The 23014-nt window shown below is 39.1% G+C and overlaps 1 protein-coding gene across 1 annotated transcript; it reads right to left on the reverse strand.

The window, feature by feature from the left end:
* Nucleotides 1-6412: 6412 nt before the first annotated feature.
* On the reverse strand, nt 6413-21807 carry lrrc38b (leucine rich repeat containing 38b). Its single transcript, XM_046029171.1, has 2 exons — nt 21153-21807; nt 6413-6660 (listed from the first exon to the last, which is right to left on the reverse strand). Exons 1-2 carry the CDS (start codon nt 21778-21780, stop codon nt 6413-6415), a joined length of 876 nt encoding a protein of 291 aa, XP_045885127.1. The 5' UTR covers nt 21781-21807.
* Between the last annotated feature and the right edge of the window lie 1207 nt (nt 21808-23014).

Raw genomic sequence — 23014 nt, forward strand, 5'->3', positions numbered from 1 at the left:
TATTAAAACTTTGCAGTAGATATTCTTTGCTAAGAATCACATTCTCTGCATTTAGAGCAGCGCGATTAAATCAAGCTATTATAAACTATAATCTATGCAACCTTAAATAGTATTACTTGCCGTGTGCAGAATAGTCTCTATCACAGCATGATGTACATTGACATACAGTATCTCACAAAAGTGAGTACACTCCTCACATTTTTTTAAATACAAATAAATAGTAGTGAGTGTACAGCTTGAATAAGCTTGTGTAAATTTGCTGTCCCCTCAAAATAACACATCAAACAGTCATTAATGTCTAAACTGCTGGCAACAAAAGTGAGTACACGCTAGGGCTGCAGCTAACGATGATTTTAGTACTCGAAGCTTCTATAGATTATTTCAACGATTCATTGATGCGTCATTTAAGAAGTACTTTTGCTTGCCGGCGGCGGCGCCCCCCCCCCCGGTAACGGGATCAGCTATGCACGTTTATAGGTAATAGATATTTATTGGTCCTTTCAGAAATTCATAGTGTCATACAGCAAACATCAGACCAACAACATCAACAGATGAACAACCAGACAGCTGCTTTACAAACACAAACATCACCCGAGTGCTATACAAGTTATACTAAAGGCCCGTGCAGACTTCACGACTTTCAGCATTGGCTGATGGCTGGTCTCCAAACCAAGTTTTGTCAAGAAAACACACATGAAATGTGAAACGTGAAATGAGTAATCCTACACACAAAACAGCTGTTGTTTGTTATTATAAAGATAGCAATTATAAAGACAAAGAATATGGGAGAAAGGATGGATTAGCACACGCAGGTAGCAGGGATTCTCTGTGGTACAGTGAGAGCTGGAGGTGAGTAAAAAGGTGCAGCTCCCCGACACCCGGTTAACTCATGACGGTGAGGTTACAACTCACGGCCCAAAAAGGAGAACAACAAACGCATGTGTGTACATTTTCAGCTCTGCGGCTTATTTTGGCTAGTCTTCAACTCAACAATCAATCATGATTTCAGTTAAATGCTAAAGTTTCTGTTACCTTGTCTGTGGTCTGCTGGCAGAACACCGGGTGCTTTATGATCAGGTACCGTTGTGTTGCCGAGGCAACATAAGTTTCGTTTTACGGTGGACTGACGGTAACATTACAGAGTTGTTGTTTTCTTTAGCTTGAAATAATCCCATACTTAGGACACTTTTTTCTTTGTCCCTTGCTGTTTTCTCTCTCTTCCTCCACTTTACAAACAGCGCCATCATAATCACGTTGTGTTCCCTGCGTAAGCGCGATGTGCAAGAGTAATAAATGTCCGTGCGAAAACAGTGTGCTATATAGTTATTTGCGTCGATGCATTTTAGTAATCAATTTAATCAATGAATCGTTTCAGCCCTAGTACACATCTTATGAGACCATATGGTGCACACTGCATCAAATTGGTCTGCATGGCTGTTGTCCCAGAAGGAAGCCTCTTCTAAAGATGATGCACAAGAAAGCCCACAAAGTTTGCTGAAGACAAGCAGTCTAAGGACATGGATTACTGGAACCATGTCCTGTGGTCTGTTGAGACCAAGATAAACTTATTTGGTTCAGATGGTGTCAAGTGTGTGTGGCGGCAACCAGGTGAGGAGTACAAAGACAAATTTGTCTTGCCTACAGTCAGGCATGGTGGTGATAGTGGTCTGGGGCAGCATGAGTGCCGGCACTGGGGAGCTACAGTTCACTGAGGGAATCATGAATGCCAACATGTACTGTGACATACTGAAGCAGAGCATGATGCCCTCCCTTTGGAGACTGGGCCGCAGGGCAGTATTCCAACATAATAACAACCCCAAACACACCTCCAAAATGACCATTGGCCTTGTTATAGAAGATGACTGGCCAATCATGTCTCCAGACTTAAACCCTATTGAGCATCTGTGAGGCATCCTCAATGGTGGAGGAGCGCAAGGTCTCTAACATCCACCAGCTCTGTGATATCGTCATTGAGAAGTGGAAGAGGACACCAGTAACCCCTGAAGCTCTGATGAACTCCATGCCCAAGTGGGTTAAGGCAGTGCTGGAAAATAATGGTGGCCACACAAAATATTGACACAAAATGGCTAATTGAGCCCAATTTGGACATTTTCACTTAGGGGTGTATTCACTATTGTTGTCAGCTGTGTAGACGTTAATGGCTGTGTGATGTGTTATTTTGAGGGGACCGCAAATTCACACTGTTAAACTAGCTGTATAATCAACAAAATATGCAGGAGTAAAAGTTCTGACGTTATGTCAAAGACGTCTGTTGCAGAGATATCGACTGAAGTCAGCATGCTAACCAGTCAGCCCTGGACCGTACTGTTTCGTAATACCACTTTGTACCTCAAGAGGTCATAATCTAGTATAATTCAGGCCTCCACCCTGTAGTTTAAACTGGGAGATGTGTGTGAGCTTGTTATGTCACACATTCACCTTTAGCTTTTTCAGTCTAATAAATTAACAACAAATAGAAAAAAAATAAAATAAACTTATAAAATGTCAAGAAACGAAATATCCTTCTCATTTCTGTCTTTTACCAAGCTAAGTCCTTTGTCAACTCATCGTTAAACACACTCCATTAAACTCAACGGAAACCAAATAAAGGTGGTTAGTCTTAGAAAAGATCATGGTTTGGGTTAAAATAAGTATGCTACGTAAGTCACATGATGTTATGTACACATATATAACATACTTAACTTAAAATAAGTCAACTTTGACTTTTGGATACACACTCTTAACAAATACAGACCAGAAGACAGAAAAAAATGTGTTTAATTATTTATTTTTTACCAAACATCAATATACAGCTACACATATGGTCTGTTTGACATTTGGAAATGCATTCAGCTGTGCAATGTCACACTCTTCTCTGTTACTTAATTTAAATTTGAGCCATTCTGATATTTATCTGACAAAAAATAACGTGAATTTTGGTATTTTGCAATGTCAAGACAAAGTTTATGACAGCAGCCACCGATTTTGAGGGTGAGCAATGCTAGAAAATGACTTTGGGGACTGCTTCATTCTGAAAGGTTTAATAGAAAAATAGACATGAATCTGAACTTTATACTGTAGGTAGCTCAACAGTGCATGCTCTAATGTGCTGATATTTGTTACTAAATAAAATGAGTAAGAGAAAGGAAATCATCATGCTAACATATGCTTCAAGCTAATAGCTAAGCTAACATAATAATTTGTCAATATACAGTAACTACACAGTAGTTGGAAATAATAATGATATGTATAAAAACTCTCCCTCTGATTCCTTGACTAAGGTCTGCACCTTCAGGTATCAGTTAAGAAAGCAATTTCTCAGGTGAAAACCACTCAATGTAATTAATCCACTTTAGCTATTCTTGTGGTCTTAAGCATTTAAATGTTTATATTTGTTTTCTGAAGATAAGAACCTGCTCTTCTCATGTCAACAATTGGGAACTCACTTTCTGGACTCAAACTCAAATAGTTTTTACACTTTCGTTGGATGTTGAGTATCTAAATACTCTCATTGTCTCCATGTGAAAGAGGGCAGCGGTTCACTCTGGCTGTAAGGAATACTAGGTGTTGTTATAATAATACTGACCAAACTGTCATAAGAAATAAGTATAACAGACTTCAAATCTGAAATTCAGTGGCATTTCCCTTTATGACTGTACTGAATTAAATGTTAGAATTGCCCATTCACTAAGCCACGCATTCCTTAGTTTTGTCATGCAGGGCCTGTCAACCTTTCTATTCTCACACTGCATCCTGTGATAACGGTGCCAGATTTACAAAGTTGCAGTAATTTTTAACACACTAGGTCTGGATTTTGTCAGCAAAAAGATTTTATAAGTGTAGCTAGCTAATGTAATCAGTATTTGATCTATTCAGTCTGATAACATTTGGAAACAATGTTACAACATTATTCTAAAATTCTAATATAAAATAATGTTGTAAGCTAATTATAGCCCACAGCCATTGCAAGTAATGTTTAGTTACAAATTTAGGTAGCAAGCTAGTTAGCTGGACATGCTAATGTTTGCAGCTAACATTAAAAAGATCCCACCCTCCAAACTCTTGAGATACAGAATTTCACTCTTCTTAGACCACTTAAACATGTGGAGAAATTCAAAGCTTGACAGGCCTGCCAATGTGCCTAGTTACAGTCACAAAGCTAGGATTCGACAATCACTGTTCGGGGGAAGGGGTTAAGCGAAAGGTCAGTTGGCTGTTATAATTAATTTCTAATCGACATGTGTCTTCAAAGTGTCCTACATGTTATGCATTCTGGAAAATACATGACATCCATACAGTACAAATCTTACCATGTTTATATGGATGTGGCATTTTCAATTCAACATGTGACAATACACATTAATGAAAACATACTGTGACAATACAAGCTGGTACCAACATATAATATGAAAGAGCGTACTAGAATCACATTAGTGACATCGTTGTGCTCAGTTGTTGCTGATACTAATGAAATATAACAAAAGTAAATAAGGCCACATTTATCATGTCTGTGAAATGTGCCTCCCAATGCTGCACATTCAGGGAAATGACATGTTCTAAAGGGACATTGGCATTTGGAATTCCCTTTTATCTTTTGTTAACCACACAGAAACAATGACTCTATTTGCTCATGGCTCTTCTATTCTCTGCTTGTTTGCATGAAGAGGCTCAACATTCTTTCTGCTTCATATATCCATTTTGCTGAATTATGCATGCCTTACAAGAATGTGAGAAGCAACGTAACACACCTTAGCTTTGGGGGAAAAATACAAAGAGTCCAGCTTTGAGCATTCCAAATCCAAAAGGTGGATTTAAACATACAGGATGCAAATAACAAACAGAAACCCATAATATTCAGGGTGCTGCTTTATTTAATTTAGATTTTACTGTAACGTCGCTCTTGTGAATGCGGATGCTGTTGATACATTAAAAGTTGTGATATGAGATGTTCCCAGGACATCAAATCAGGTGCTTTACTACAAGATATTGGAAGATCTTTAGTAAAAGGAGCATAGGCTAACTGTGTCAATTCTGAATGTTAAAGAAAACAAGTCTATTTAATCCTCAGGAGACACACCTCCTGTCATGGATGGAGCAAAGTAAGACAGCTAGTTCAGTCATTAACAAACTAGGAAAAAATGGTAATCTTTGGAGACCAATACTGAGTATGCGTATATAGAGTGTGATTTGGCTATAGTGCTGCCTTCTGTTTGAAAGTCCTTATATGCAATCTCTCCTTCCCCTAAACCTACTCTTTGGCAGATAAAGACAAAACCAGTCTACATAGTGTAATTAGGGGCTTGCCATAATTAGGTTCACCATATAAAGTGTGGTATTTGACACAATAGTTCTACGTAGACTCTATTTTTATACTGTACTTGCCATAATTTTCAAGATTATACTGTTATTTTAGATATCTTTCTATATCTTTCTACACAGTTCACAGTTACCAATCTAAGGAATATACAGTAGATCCTCTTGATTTATGTTTGTTTGACTGTACATTGTTTTCTTTTGTACGTACATTTGTGATTATATAATGAATATACTGCTGAAAGAAGACCCACTGGAAACTCTTCCTGCCTACAGTACATCACCTACCTAACATCTAACCATTGTCCAAATCCTTCTTGTTTGACTGAGAACTCTGCCACTGTCTAAAGTTACATGCAGAAGGAACAACAGTATTGACCTTCTCAGGTGCTTATGAATCACTTTTGAATGTTATATTGAGTGAGGCAGTCCAAAAAAGACATTGTAAATGGCAGGATATGCCAGCATATCATGTTTAGGCAGTTAAATACTGAGGTCATTGGTCAGTGTGACATCCTTTTTTATGGGGTCAAGCATTCTACCCCTGAAGCCTCAATGAAAATCATCTAAACGTTTTGTTAAGTTTGATCTCATTTTATAGGAGTTCAGACTCCAGAGTTGCATGTCCAATGTGATTACATGTTGAGAAGTTAATGCCATGTCTAAGACTAATGTGACAGAACTGTAGCAACACTAGTTTAATTTTAATTAGGTATTATCCTTATCATTGTGTAGGCCTCTAACCTATAACATCGAGCCAAGAGCCAGTAGCCACAAAAGATGACCATAGGCTGTCACAGCCAAAATACGATCTCTATACTCATTATATAATTTTGCAAGTGCATCAGGGCACTCACTAATGTATATTGGGATTTTGGCTTATTCCTTGGGAATGTCCTTTGTTTCCATATTTCAGATGTCCATCTGCAAAGAAAACAACTGCAACCGTACCAGGGAAATATCAAACTGTTAAACAGCCCTGGATATTCACCAGGGAGGAAGCAACATGAAGCTTGACACATGTAGCACACACTGTCTGCAGTGTCCTCTCATTGTTTTAAGTACCAGGACCATGTGAGTCCTTAAAGGTAAATCCTTCTCACTCCTCACTTTCCTCCTCATCCCCCTTGGTGCCTTTACTCCAGCGTTGGAAGCAATGAACAGTTGAAGCCAGGAAGAAGCTTGTCATGATGGCCACAACAGACACAGAGATGCCAGAGAAAATTATGATGAGCAGGTCTGTTAGAGTCAGGGTTGCCTGGCACTCACGGAAGCTGTCCTTTGAGAGCTGGGTCAGGGATACACGTCTGCCATCCATGGGGAGGGAGCACTCCATGCCTTCCACACCTGCATTGAAAAAGGAAATAAGATCAGACAGATTCACATACTGCACTTAAGTTGCAGTGAATTATTTCATATTTATGGACTTCTACACAAAGCTGTGTACAGCTGTCTAACTACAGAGCAATATACACACACCATGCAAAGATTCCCCAGAAAGATTTAAAATTTAAGATTAGGAGATTTGTCCATTAGACCCATAGCTCACACAGTCCACGTCTGTTTAGAGGTTTGACATTTTCAGAGATAACATGCTTTGCATATTTTGAGATGTCTTGTTAGTACACAAGTACTTGATACAGACAATGTTGTGGTGCAAAATGCCTGAATTCAGTGATGCAGTGCAGAGTGGGAACTGATCTAATAACTGCAAGGTCAATCACAAGTCTTCACTTATGAGTTGACGTTGTACTGTGTATACAGTATACCCACCCACAGCATGACTGCAGGGAACAAACTCAAAATACTAAGAAACTGTGAAGCGTAGTGATACCAATAGCATTCAGTAAACTATCTACTATCAACTGTACAGAACATTTAAAATGACTAATTTGTACTGTTAGAAAGGCATTATTTTTGCAGTTGTTTGTATTGCTGTGTGACCTTCTCTTAACTGCATTTCATTAGCTATGTACCCACACTCTGCATAATGACAATAAAGCTGGATCTAATCTAGACAAATTCTAAATCTGGATGGTAGCCTATGTCTGTGTTGGTTCTGACAACAAGATCTGTCTGCATCCTTGCTGCATTGTTTAGAGAATGAAATAAACATCCATTTAAATCATTTTAATTTCAGCTGCCAGCTGCCCAAGGCAAACCTCCAAGAATGCACATCCTTATTGCATATGACTCCTGGTTACATCTCAAATGTACTGACGTATCAGTTAAGGGCACTGTCTGAGACAGGGGCACCTTGACCAAACTCATCTCAAGATTAAAGTATGATAAAGTGCTCTGAGTACTGCTCTCTGTGTCTGTGTCACTTTCATATAGTTTATTGTTCAGACATAATTTAAATGGAAAAGGACAGCATCTCTGTTTTATTGAATTTCAAGGGTACAAGTGAGTGAGTCTTGTTTTCCAACTTATGATTACAAATGAAATCGACACTGGGTCACTAGGGTCGGTTTTAACATGCATGTCCTTAAGACTGGACACTGAAACTACAGTAGAGGGTGTTCACTTTCACATGTTTACAGATTAATTCATTCAACTTGTTTTACTGTCGACTTTAACCTTTGAGTTTAATTTGATACAAGAACTAATTAGACATTAGCAATGCTGTTCCATGCAAATGAATGACACAGATCTCATTTCTATACAGCCAGTAACTACCTTCATCTTGGCAACTGTAGGAAAAACTAAACACACTGATGTGAACGTTGGCTTATAAGTGGGTAGAGATGAAGCCTTGCATTGTGGGTGGCTACTTTTGGCTGTTGCTGCACATGCAAATGCACACACTTGGCAGTACATCAATTCTGGGTCTTTGCTTAACAGTCAGCATTTGTTGTTATAAGACAAATCATATAGATTATCTTATAATTGGCTACAAATATATTCATTCATCAAACTACCTTAATTCTGAATTAAATCTGCATCTTTTTGTTGTTATTTAATGCCTGACAAAGTTTGTACCAAAGTGAGCAATACTGAAGTACAAAATCCACCTTACAATGAAATAATTGAAATAATACTCTTGTGTTAGTTAGTTGATATTTAAAACCTTGTAGTGCATGTGCAAATAAATGAAAAGAAAATAGCTTGAAACAGCTTTAAAAGTGTTACGTGATAATGGAAAAATAAAGGAAATTGGTGATAGCATGGAATTGGTTTCCATGCTCCTCTGATTGACTCTCTACAGTATTAATTAGGTTTGTAACTGAACTCTTTAAGAGCTTGATAAAACTTAGTGACACTAATCCCTTAATGCAAGATATAGATTCTCACATTTCTTTTAACATTCAATTAGTAGAGGACATAAGATATACAACCTTGCAGGGCAGCCAAAACACTAGAGTTGGTTTTATTATACATTAAATGCATATTTTGTTGTTGTTTAACATGTAAATACATTTGTCATATCATTAGAATATTTGAAAAGATTGTGTCTATATTATAAACTTGCATCTCTGATGAAGGTCTGTGTGACCAAAAGCTTTAACAATAATGGAATATTTGCAATGGAGATCAGTGTGTGGAGGTTCTGATATATTTTTATCTACTACTTTTTGCATCCAGTACATTCTTGACTTGTGGTTGTGTGTAGTGGCTCTGAATTTGTTTGCAAGACTTAAATTTCAACAAAAACTACGTCCCACAAAGCGATAGGAGAGAATGTAGAGCAAGAGAATTTGACAACAACGGATGGCCTCTTACTCCTATCAATCATATACTAAAACTAAGTGAAATACAAATACAAAAGGTTAATTACAAGCATACATGACTACAAACAGTGATAAATGGTGATGATCATCAAACAATCTGTGTTCTATTCAAGTAATCTAAATAATTTTGCCATGAGTTAAGCCTTAATCTTTAAACATAAAAATGGTTAGGGGCCACATCATTTCCTAAAATATCTGGGCACTGTAGTTTTTTGCAAACATTACTGAACAGGAGTAAATTGCTGCAAAATAATACACATTTAGTGCCTTTGTGAGTTGTTCATCATAATGAAGGGGCAAGAATGGACATAATGGAGGTTGATGGTACGGAGAAATAAGTTTTATCAGCTACACATGCAATGCATCATAGAGGGAAAAACAAATTGTTGGTTTACTCATATCAGGGGATTTGCCAACAATAATAAAAATATAGAATATCACCGGCCTTACCCTTTAATCTTTCTGATTTGTCCTATTCTGCTTTGGTTATTTTGTTGAGAGTATAATACACACCTCATCGATGTAAGTAACTTGTGTACCCTGTGTTTTTTTTATTTTTATAAAAGGCTGGTGTTCCACACATAACATACACACAGGCCATAACCTAGCTTGTAAGAACCATAGCACAAGTGCATATGTGGGACAAACTACACAGAAAACTCAAGTAGCTTTGGATCAGGATTATATCAAGTGAGTCAGAAGCAAACCCTGCAATCAATATTCCTGATGGAGTCAAAAGAAGAGCACACTGGTTTTTGGCATGATTAATGCTAAGGCATGTCTACCGTATGTTGCATGAATCAGAGATCAAAACACATACATAGCATGTGGATAAACTGCTCAGTCAAATTGTCTGAGTAACATGCAAGTCTACTGAAGAGGCGATATTGGCCTCAGGCCTTACAAACAAGTGTGCACCACATTTAGAGATGGTTAATATCATCTGTGGCAGTTATGAGCTAAAAATGTTTTGCTTTAAATATAATATTCTAAGAATTGTGTTGCATAACTAGCCATATGCCTCACTCTTTAAAAAGCATCAGTTCAGTTTCCAGAATCAGGGCTTGTAGGGAAGAGAGATTTTTTTACTGTAACATTTCCAACTTTTCTCAAAGCATTTTGTGAATGTGAATAATAATACAGTGTGCAAAATAAATCACATCCAATTTAATGTGCAATGGTATTTGTATTCAGAAAGAGGCAGATACAGACAGAATGCACTGACCTTGTTGCAATTAATTGTTCAACAGCAGTTTAAATGTAAAACACAAAATTCACCTTTAGTGTCATTGCCACACATCTTACTAAAGACAAAGAAAACTTTGAAATCATCTGAAAATCCAATATATTGGAGTGCCTGTCCGGTCTGTCTGTGCCGAAGATAAATGGATAATCTTTTATATTCACAGTGCACTTATTGCATGGCAAAGTAACCCATCACCTCAGAGACATGGACTTTGCCTTTGAGACAGTTCTGTCTAGTCTTGCCTGTCCTAGATGCTTGATTAATAACATCTGTGACTGAAATGATACCGGTCAACACATGGCCCCTGCAGGGGTTACAGGATTATTACATTTCTTATGATCAAAGCAGAGTGGTGAACGGGCTAATGGTGGACAGAGAAACGAAGTTGTATATAAAATCAGGTGATTCTGAATATATGAGCACAGCACAGAATAATAAAACCTACACTTTGGGTGTTTGAAAGGATCTATGCATATATATTGTATGAACATGCACAGGACTTGCAAGTCCTGTGTATGATAGATAGTTGATAGATAGTTGCTTTCCACTGGAGATGCACTATTGCAGTTAAGATCTACAATTACATAGTAAGGCACACAGACCCATTCCACTGCCTGGCAAAAGGGATAATTACTTAACAGCTGTGGTATTTGGCCAAAAGTGGAAACTTCAGGGACAAACACCATAATAATAGTTTCCCAGTATTACAATCTTGTCTGACAAAATGTGGACATCTGAATATGGCCTCAGATTAGAGATGCAAGAAAAGTGTTTCCTTATTTTGTTGACTATGAGCTGCTTTAGAATCAAACAAAAAGCTGTTAACAAACACAGCCTTACCTACCACAGCTTAAAAAATCCAACAGCTATGAAAACGCATATGCCAAGTTCACGTAATATCTTTGACACATGTATCTCCTACTTAGCAAAGAATGTAAACAAACTGGCAGCAAAATGACTACAGTAAAATACATTATTATACAATCAGTTCAAGCTGTTTGCTGGTACCTAGTTTCGCTTGTTGTAAAATTATGTCACACTATAAAAATAGCTTATTTAGGCACAATTTTGTACCTATTTCACCATTTATAATTCTGTTGTGTATGGAACTACAGTTGCAAACTTTCTGTGATTTGATGTCCAAGGATTATATGAATGGGTCAAATGCAGGTTAAACATGTGCTTGTGGGTTTCCTTGAGTCTAAATCAACAAATTAGTAAGAAAAGGGAAAGTCTTACATAATTTAGGATATAAAAAATTACTAAAATGTGCTCAGCAAGTATCTCAGTGGATGACATGACTAATCGAGGCCACTTCTTATAAAAGCTACACATGCAGCGGGTCAATATCAGCTTTGAAATTGGCAAGCTGATACAGTACAACTTCTGAAGTTTATAAATGACCTCACACACCACTATGATCACAAAAAAGTGTGGCTGGTACAGGCTCCCGTAATGTAACACAAATCATGCTCTTATACTATCAGGTATGTCGGCCCACACAGCTATGTTACATTCGGGACGCAGACAGTTGATGGATTACATTTAGGATTACAGCCAGCCAAGGGGATAGGCTATCTGCTGTCTCAACTGTGATTGATCTACCTAGCTGTGACAGACTGATATCGGAGGCTTGTTTCTCCTCCTTCCCTCAACACCACAGTCTGTCCAGATTGATCTCTGCACCAATAGCAAAGGCCAAATCACCACAATCTTCACTTGCTCCCAAACCACTAGTGTCTAGACACTCCACCTAAATAATCAAGCTGTGATAATGACTCACAAAACAGTCCCCTTCTTACTTTATTAAATGTGATACATGTGCCACTCAAATCCAATACTCAGTAGATGCTCAAATAACCAAGCAGACATAATTACAGAGAGACTGAGGAATTATTTAGTTGCAATCACAGGAAGTGTCAGGGAAATCTGAAGGGAAAATGATGAGAGATTCATACAAGAAGAGGGCAAGAGTGGGTGTTGGAGACGAACAGAGTCGAATGTCTTATGAATTCACAAAATGACAAGCATTCATGTGACAGTGGGGTGAGGGTGACTCATTCAGTAGGGGATTCCTTCTGTGTGGAGACTCACTGACATCACTGTGCCATGGACATACTCAAAATGTCATCACAAAAGCATAAATTCACACAGAAATGTAGTAATTCCCAAATACTCAACAAGACAATAGTCAATAAATACTACTATTCAATGTTATTTATCTTTTTCATCATAATAAAAAACTGTGTGTCTACTGTTACATGTCATTCTGATGAAACCACTAAATATGCAGGTCGTAGCAATTTATGCTTAACATTCGAACCACACACAGGCAGAAAGGAAAGTATCCATCATATGCCAGTGATATAAAGCTTTTGGCTTTTCACCTTTTATTTCTGTCACTGGCAGATTATCCCCTTCTGCTTCTGTACAGCAGCTGATGCTATCATACTGTGTAATTCTGTCCACCTTTTTACACTCTGCTCTCCCTTGCCAGCACTCTCTCTCACATCCCAACTTTAAATAAACATCAAATTAGGCCAAGATAAAAGAAGCTGTCAGCTTATGTTAATGGAATAGATATTTTCTCATCACATAGCCATGGATAGTAAAGATAGCAGGTAATGTCATGTGGGACAGTACGCATCATGTGTGCTGTGTAGTGTTGGTCAATAGCATAATTTTTTCAGAGCTGCTTTTGCTGTGTGGTAACAGGTCTCTGGAGAGCAACTCAATAGGTTGCGAAGGAAAATTCTGACTTTGACCCCGTCACATGAACTGTTACTTTGTAGTGAAACTGTTCAGGTCATGACTAGTGTTGATAACAATGCCACAATGGGCTTCAGCCTCAATCTCTCATGGGAGTTGGCTTGGCCTGCCCTGCCCTGCAGGCAGCTCTGGCTCCAATTACCCTAGCCAATGTGCCGTAGAACTGTGTCACTCTGAATAATACATGGCCTTTGTTCATCCTTAACCCAAGAGCACTGGAGACAGCAGTGGATCATGTTTACACTCATCCCTCAATTAAAACATTAATGAACCTGATTGGTGCCTTACAAAGCTTACAAATGGTACCAAAAACAACAGCAAAAGGATGCAGACAGTATATGTGTGTCTTTCTGATCATTTGCAGCTCAAAATGAATTCTTGACTGTATGCTGTACATAGGAGACAAAACGCAGCCATGTGGAAGGAGATCTATTTTTTTTTCTATTCAAAAAACCCCACAGAATCTAAAGCATCTTCCACCCACTCATCATGCTGACCTGCAGTAATCAAAGTTACGCAGACAGAAAAACAGAAAAGTGTGCTACTGTGTGAACTTGAAATCACAGGGGAAATCAGGATGTGAAAAATGGAATGGGAATTGGGTTTACAGCATGGGCTCTGCAGCTGCTACATTATGCAGGCCATCAGAGAGGGAACCATCGATTCTAAAATAGCAGTACAGTTTGTCATGTTTTATTGACAATTCTTTAATTAGTTTAAGATGTGTTAAATCATTCTGCTGGTGATATTTTAGTTTTCTGAAAGGCATTACTGCTAAATACTGATGTGTGTTGATGGTGTATCAATTAAATCTATGGGTATAACTACCTGATTAGCAACACCTGTACTTTGTCCTGAACAAAAAGCTTGAAAGAGCAAACGTGCCCCTGTCTTACTGTGTCCCAAATGCATTCTACATACTAAACATTTCTTGTAGATATTATAAGAAATGAATGTATCATTTTTGCTAACAAGAAATGATAATAGATGTGGTACTAACATCAATCAAATGGTGCCTTGGAACAAGACAACACACAAGAATACATTTTTCCAACTTTTTTCCCCTAAATTGAGCTACCCGCCATTATTATTTTTCTGTCCTTGCTTTTTACTTTTATTTCAAAAGTAGTGTAAATAAAGCCCTATTCTCTATCTATCAAGCAGATTCCAGACAACTTTGAGTACACTAAATTTAGTCATTATGTCAGTTTAAACACACTGCATAAAGAAAAAACTATTAGTATTAGAATGCTGTATGGAATTGGGATACACAGATCTGTTATAGTACCTTTAACCTTTATGTATTTTAAAAATCATCGGAGCTCTTGGTTTTAAGAGAGGCCGCACACATACAATTTAAACTGTAAAGTGTTGGCTTTGTAATTGATTTGTGATATGACTAAAAAGACATGAGGATGCAATACCCACATCAAGAAAGCACACTGATGTACACTTTAAAATGCAATTTCAGTCTGTGTTGTTGATTTTCTCTATGATGAATAAGATATTAAGTTGAAAAACCCACACTGACGATGGTTGTTAAACTTGATACATATTGAAAAGCTTAACAAGGCAACCTCATTCACTAATGAGTGTCCATCTGTTATATACTCCCCTTCCCACTTCCAGGGAATAAGCCATCGCATTTTTTCTGGGATCGGGAGCACAGTCATTATGTTAATTAGGTCTGGCAGTATGACGCCCGCATGTGTGAACTGGCTCTGTTCGTAAATCCAACTCAATCCTCCCTGCTACTTTGCGTTTGTTCAGCAGTTGTCTATACAGCATGCAGTATATTCCATTGGCAATGTTATTTGCCAGTTATGTGGCACTGAGTCTTTCAGTGAGAAAATAATGCAACTTTTCTATAAATTATACACAGAGGAAGACAAAACTTAAAGGGGCATTATGGAGTTTTCAGCGGACACTAGTGGTGTGGTTGCAACCAGGCGTGTGCTCGTACGCGTGCTCACTTGAACTCATGAGCGAGCATAATCCAAAACACAACCGCTTTCATACAAAAATCCTGCAATAAACGCATACACACCAGCATGCAGGCTGTGGCTTTTCTCCAGACAAGTTTAGTCTCTGTTACTTCAACGCTCCCTGCTCACAGGCAGATTAACACCGGATCTGTACCTTTCAGACCGCGCAGCGAGCTGCATATTGACACAGTAAGGCAGCGTGAGAGCGGCTATTTTGAGACAGGGAGTGAGTTTCACACAACATGCTGGAAACTCAGGTAAACTCCCACTGCAACGTTACAGTAATATTTTTATCAGCTTGAGGTTGAACTAATCCATATTCATTACATGATGCAGACATTTACTGCATTTAGCCGACGTGCTACATTGTTAGCTCACCTGCTGCTTTTCTACTATCTTTTTCTAACTATCTTTACTATCTGTGTATCTTTCACCAGAGGCTCAGCAATTTCATCACAGCTACATGTATTGGATAATAATGAAAAAGAGGTGGACTGAATATTATAACAAGATTGTGTCCACACTTTATAACAGTTAGACTGCAGTAAGTAACTTTACTGTTTACTGGTCACATTAGTTACAACGACTGAGAGGTGGAGAAGCTGCGTACCTAAGTATCGGAAAAACCACAATAAATCTAAAATTAACATTACAAAGCAAGCAGCGGTAGGTCCGAGCTAATGTATCGTTAGCTGACTGCTCTGCCTGCATCACTATAGGCTAGTAAACAAATCGCTCCACATTTGCTTTTCACCATTACATTCTTTCATGTAGTCTAAATCAATACTTTGACTTAATACCAGTGGTACACAGGATAGTAATATGGGTCACTTTAGTTGTTGAAGTAATGTGGAAAGTGATACAACTTTGCACCAGATAACGTTAGCAACTGCTTGGCGTTAGACCGGCGAGCTAACGTGACTCTCTCTGTGTTTCGCCAGCCTTTCAGATGTTCACTGTGTTTTTACTCGACCTCATCTAAATCTGTTTGGTCTGATGGGCTTCAGCACATAAACCTTTATTGTTGTTTTGTATCCTTACATGGATTCTGTGTTTTGCTGGGAACCAGTTGTTGCTGAATCCGACCGGGTGTCCTCGCATTTATAGCAGAATAGTGGCTGATGCAAGCAACAGAGAAAACAGCCGTGTGCTTCATTTCTAAGTGAGTTTTGAGCCCATTGACAATAAGGAAATGAAAATTTGATTTATTAAGAAGTAATTTCATTGAAAAACTACATATAGCCCCTTTAAAACTTGTATTGTATTTAAGAGAATATTATAAGTTCAGTGAAACATCTCTTTGTCTTCACTGACCTGTGATAGAAATAATTTTAAAAGAGAACAGCCTTATAGATGAAAAATAATTTTAAAGTTTAAAGTTTCCTTTTGCTAAAGTGTTACTCCTACAGCATTATTGACATAATAAAGTACATTCCATACAACTTTTATTGCCCAAAGCAATTGATAATCACTTCAGATACCCCATACAAATAAGCATGTTTTTAAATGTATGCTTTATTGTGTCTTGCTGTTTACCTACTTTTTACCTCGCTATTTAATCTCTTTATTTCATAAAAGCCTGTCTAGGGACAGGTGTTGCAAAATAGCCTCTGATATAAACACTATGATACTTGCACCAGATGTGGTGTATGTATACTGCGTTTGTTCCTAACCATAAATAAATAAATAAGCATGTGTGTGTTATGTGGAATCATCATAAAGCAAACAGACTGATGGGGATGTAAAGCTGCATATGAGGTGATATACGCATTATAACTCAATTTGAGTGTGAGTATACACTATAGGCCAGTTGGCAGCCATGCCAGCAGCTTGGCTGGGGCTTTGCCTTCTTCTTGGTTGTTGATGTCTGCCTGGCCAGCACTACTAACGCAGTTCATTATCCATTGCAGTTGACAATACTTGGAACCCATGATTAATGCATTTGCAACCTCTTACCAGGGGGAATTAGGTATTCTTGCCAGTTTATCAACTTTGCTTCCTCACAGGCCCAAAAGTGTCTGTTTTGGGGGCAAATGCAGGACTGGAGAGGAAAAGCGAAAGCAGTATCAATAGAATGGTACACCATGGCCTAAATGTATACAAGAAGTTTGCTTGTGTGAGTTGTCAGCAGTTTGCAACAGCCAGCCGGAGTTTTTAGGGGAGCTGTATAAAGGCTTTCGCAAGCCAGATCATAATAGGATTTGAAGATTTTCATTTAAATTTGCAAATAGAAAATAGAACAATGTCTGTTAATAAGTATTTTACTTAATTACAATATGACACATCATGATATCCATATCTAGAGTACGACTGCATGGTGTATAATTTTGGCATCGACTCAGCGATGTGCGCATGTGCAATAGTCACATTCATGGTGGTGGTGGGGGAGTCCGACCCCCTTAATTAGTACTTGGACCAAAAACAAAAATTCAGGGAGGTCTAACCTCTAACTGTAAATATTACAATATATTTTCTGTATTTATCCCTCAAAAATCTTGAAATACTACTTCTGACACCCCTAAAATGGACCATACCAATTTTTAACCTTGATAGTTGAATGTCTTGTCTGCCGGCATCACTCGCAGAGTCTCTATTCCAATGCATCACGTGCAAGTGGAGATACTAGGTTAATGTCAGCTATCTAGCTTGTTTAATACACACTAAACATTCCTACCCTCTGATTTTTATAATTAGCATTTATTTTACTTAAAATAAGCCATGTGACTTTAGCTAGCTGATAGCCCACCCTATCATTTCCAATGTTGGCTTGGCATTTCCTTACCACTATAAAATGTCATATTTTATCTAATTGTTAGCTAACACTGGTGCTTACGCATGAGCAGTGAAATTGAGAATTAGTTATTGTAGAGATACATTTTGTCCGAGGAGTCTTGGATACACAGAGTTTAATCAATTCCCATTGTGCTCTCGTGAAGGTTGTGCACTGTATCAACAAACCAAATAGTTGCCTACCACAACCTGAAAAAGAGTGCTGTGTGTTGTTCGATACACTGATCAGACGCACCCCTTCACCAGAGCACATGAACTGATCTCAGAGTCTGTATGTCATCTGCCTGTAAAAATGCATGCGAGAAGGGCTACTGCCAGAGATAATGTTGCCTGGATGCTAGAGGCAGCCATTCAGCCAAGCTAAGAGGCTATTGAGTGTGTTTATTCACCTCACCTCGTTGCTGGTTAAAAATTAAAGGTGTAATATGTAAGATTTGGCTGGAATTTAAATTCAAATAATTCAAAAATTAAACAAAATGGTCAGTAGAATGTGAAGAAGTAACAGCTCAGTTAGCATGCTAACCTGCTAGCCCTGGCCCGTGTTTTAATACCACAATAATCGAGATGCGAGAGTCACTGTAGTTTCCAGTCTGCCTGCAGTCTAACATGAGAGGATGACGGAGCTGCCCCCAGAGCTTGTCAATCAGTGCTGCTGCATGAGTTGCTCTCCCTCTCATTCCATGACCTCTCAAGCCTAGTTCACAATACACGATTTTTGGCCCGATTTGCTGGTCGGTGAGCTCAGTGACCGTCAGGCTGTGATCAGGGGTAAATCAGCGATCGATCTGCGGCCGCCAGTTGTTATGTGTGAACTACTCAACGATGCATGCACTTTTTACTCACTTCCAGCTCTCACAGACAATCCCTGCTACCTGTGTGCGCTAATCCATTCTTTCACCCATATTATTTGTCTTTATAATTGCTATCTTTATAATAACAAACAGCTGTTTCATCTGTAGGTTGGCATCATTTCCGGTTTCACATTTCACGTGTGTTTTCTTGAAAAAACTTGGTTTGGAGACCAGCGTCGGGTGACAGTCGATGTCAGTTTGTGTGGTGTGTGACCCCCTGTCTACTATCAGTCATGTAGTGTCGCCACAACGTCATCAAGTCGGCAAGTTGTGTAGTGTGAACAGCACAGCCATCAGCCGACGCTGAAAGTCGTGTAGTCTACACGTGCCCTCATTCGTTTTTTGTCACCTGCCACCACTTGAGGTGAAATGCTGCCTCCTATTTGTTTGGAGCATGTGCCCAGAAACTGCACATTGTACCTTTAAATAAGTTACTGTCACAGGTGTGGTAGTAAGACATGCATGCAAACACATACAAAACTTGCACTATCCAGATCTATCTGTACTTACATCTTGCTGGCATATACATAAATCTGTTTGTTGCTTGAGTTTGAGAGTTTTCCCATCCTTTGCTGCACCAGGGGGGCTATGTATCTTTCACCACGCAGATTAAGCATTTGAACATTGTTGGAAATGGTAGTTTATATGTAAATAACACAACTGCAACACGTCCACAACAAGTCCATTTGTAAAGTTTATTAAGAAATGTGTGTGTGTGTGTGTGTGTGTGTTTTCAAATACTTCTCCACTTGTCCATGCCAGTGTTAGAGTTGCATAGAAGCGGATTTATGAAGGGGTGGGAGACCTGAACCAAGTGGGGGTGGGGTTGTTTTGTTAGAAGAAGCTAGACTTTTAAAGTGCCCAAATGATGAATTATTATGTTAGTTAATTGTATATGTGTACATGAATAACATACCTCTTGTATCTAGTACAATGTTTTCATTTCTCTATATATAGCACTGAAAAACAGATATTGCAATGTCGTGTAGCTCTAATCCAGAGGCTTTGACATTTAATCACTTTCATGGGGTTAGGTTGATCACTTTGGGTTAGGTTGATTTCCAGTTTGCCTGGATTTAAGGTTTCATATCTTATGCCTGTAATCCTTTCTTACGTCTAAAAATAATATATATATATATATTTATATATTTATATATATAGCCTAAACCACCTTGGAACAGTGACTAAAAAAAATGTTCCCACTCCTTATCTATACACCTTTATATCTCCCTATACCTACATAACATAATTTACAGTATTACAGACCTGAGTAATTTATTTAAAATATACCTTGTACACCCATCAGTATATATCACCAAGTCAAATTCAACTATATTCTCAGATTAATCTAAAATCATGTAATGCGTCAAATGTACACTGATCTAAATATAACACCACAAGCTACTAGTCATGTGTGGCTGAACTGTCAGATTTGTTTATTTTTGCCTCCTCGGCTCCCACGTGCTGGCTTGAATTTAAGAGATAACTGCTGTCTGTGTCCTTTGTAAGGACATTAATAGTAATACACATATGGCTGACCTTCATTTGTTGAGGAATAAATGACCTCTGACAGTTGTTTTGATATACTCTATACCGTCTACTTTAAAATGAAAAATACAGATTTGAACAATTGTGATGTTTTATCCAGGACATATCTTGCAACCATATACAATCCAGTAGCTTTGGCTGTTTAGACCAATAGGCAGATCTTACCCATTGTATAATACATCTAAAGGGATGTGATGATCCTGTTTGTCTTGTGTTGTTCTTCTGATATGCATGCAGAAATTCAGATTGCGTTGCACGCAAACACACCAAAACTTCAGCCCTGTTATCTAACTCAACCCTCTAGGCTGAATCACAGTGGTCGACTGAGTCTATGGTATGGTCCTAAAAATTCACATGGATAGGGCGCTCAACACAGGAATAAGAGAAGAGGTAGGATTTTTATTGGTGTAGGAAAAAACAATTGATGAAATTGCTGAATTACAGAATTAATTATTAGTATTATATCAATAAGTATTATGTAAATATAAGCCACAAATTTATCAATTTTGACAGCCATGCAGGATAGGGGTCAATGCTAAGTTTATATGCATGTTGAAATATGGAACCAGAGAAACTGCAAGCAAAAATTCTTAATATGAGTAAGTACTTATTTTTTCACATCAGACAAATCTGCATTTTAAGTTGGTGTCTTATTTTGAATTTTGAAATGAATATATTTCAAAAACAAAGCATCCTTGTAGTTTTCACTTTCAAGCAAGAGCTATTGCCTCATATTACACACTTAGTCTCACATTATAGACTATAGGGTTGCAGGAAGACAAAATTAGAACAAGAAAGGGAAAACATAACTAGACCAGAGTAGTGTTATGACAGTGGATTACTGTTGTATGTTGTGCTCAGATATGCTTTATTTGGGTCAAGCACATGGAAAGCAAATGCATCTCATGTTGCAGCTTACCGTTTGGAAGCTTGTGACTGTTCTCCATCAGCCAGGTGAACAGGTTAGCAAAGTTGCAGTTGCACACCCAGGGGTTGCCCTCTAGCCTCACCACCCGCAGGGAGGGTAACTGACTCAGTGCCCCCACCTTTAGGGTAGACAGTGCATTACGCTCCAGTTCCAGTTCTCTCAGAGAGGTTAGGCCCAGGAATGCCTCCTCACTCACCATGCTCAGATATGGGTTATTTCCCAGCCTTAATTTGATCAGGCTCCGGGACTCTCCAAACGTCCCCTTAGGGATTTCGGTCAGATTGTTGCTGCCCAGGTCCAGGAAGACCAGCCTGGAAGAGGTGCTAAGAGTCCCTGGTTCAATGTGGGAGAGGGAGTTGTTCCGGAGGTCCAGGTAGACCAAGTCACTGTACAGAACCAGGAAGTCCGAGGGGATTCGGGGTATCCAGTTGTCAGCCAACAAAAGCCTGCGCACATCCAAGGGGATCTCATTGGGTAGACGGGTCAGCCCACGGCCACTGCAGTCCACAGTGTGAGGATCTGGGCATAGGCAGGTTGCTGGGCAGTTTTCCCCCCGGGTCCATGAGACAAAGGACAGCAAGATGAGGATAAGTTGGAGCCAGCAGACACATGGCAACATGGTCAATTGGGTGAAATGAATTATGGGGGAAAGAGGCTCGGGGTAAGGGCAAATAGGAGAGGGTGGGTGGGGGTAGAGAACAAAAGGGTGAGGGTCAAAGGGCAGATCAGGAGATCAGGACAAGGAAGGGGAAGGGGAAAGTGAAAGGGGGTGGACGGGGATCAATCCTCTTGAAGGAACATCCTGCTGTTGTTGGAGAGATAGAAATCTGGGACTCAGGAATTGTGAGACGGCAGAGCAGCAGCGAAAACTGTTCTCCAGGAGATCATATAGCAAGCTGCTTGGATGGAACAGCAGACTGCCTACTTTGAAGGGGCAAAAAGAGGGAGATAGTAAGCAGTAGGGAGTGGGAGCACAAGAAAGACAGAGCTTAACAGAGAGGGGAGGGTAGCTTAAGAGAGGTAAATAGACACGAGCAAACTGGGAGTGACGAGAAGCCAGGGGCACAGACAAGGGAGAGGGGGGTTGAGGAGGGGGATCTGTCCGCCACGCTACCCCACTGTTGATCTGGCGGCAGTGACAGACAAAGACAATAAGGTCTCTGACACAAAAGGATATATGAAGCCGTGATTCAAGCATGACAAGCAAAGAGTAAAATCATTGCATCCCTCCATTAGTCCCAGGTCTTTGTGCAGAAAAGCCTGACGGTCTGAAACGAGAGAGAGAGGAGCTCACGGAACATCGCTCAAGTGTGTGGTAAGGTTGTCCCCCCTTATTATTCCCTCTCTATCTGCCAATGCCCTGCAACATGCTGTGAGAACACAGCACAGCTCAATGTTACCCTGTCCGGCTCTGTATCAAGGCTGTCTTGCTGTGCAGAGAGAATCCAAATGTCCAAGCAGGAGCCTCATGGATGTAGAGCGCAGGGCTGAGCTGCACGCAGCCATGCCAATGCAATGTCTGCCTCTGAATCTACCACGGTAGATCCCCTCTCCTTATTTTCAGGGAGGCGTGCCTGAACCACGCTGTCAACATGTGATGTCACTTCCTATGATGTGAAGAAATGACAATCAGTTGCATCTGGAAAAATCTGAAATATAGGCATTTTTTTTAGGCTGTTACCTAATTTTAAAGTGTATTGAGCTGTATGTCCTTACACAAAATGTTAACAAATATTGAGGCAAATTATTTTATACTTTTATAGTTAATCTTATCACCTGCTCTGTAAGAACAAGCTGCTTGTTTTTTTACAGTAAACCTCCCTTGTTTGATAATTTTGGAGAATATCTTGTTA

Source organism: Micropterus dolomieu, linkage group LG18 (genome assembly GCF_021292245.1).
Source record: "Micropterus dolomieu isolate WLL.071019.BEF.003 ecotype Adirondacks linkage group LG18, ASM2129224v1, whole genome shotgun sequence".
Classification (NCBI taxonomy): Eukaryota; Metazoa; Chordata; class Actinopteri; order Centrarchiformes; family Centrarchidae; genus Micropterus; species Micropterus dolomieu.

Excerpts from the sequence above, each read along its gene's own strand:
- lrrc38b (XM_046029171.1), bottom strand. The coding sequence starts at position 21,780 with ATGTTGCCATGTGTCTGCTGGCTCCAACTTATCCTCATCTTGCTGTCC. Across the intron at positions 6,661-21,152 it reads CAGTCACAAGCTTCCAAACG|GTGTGGAAGGCATGGAGTGC; the intron begins GTAAGCTGCAAC and ends TTTTCAATGCAG.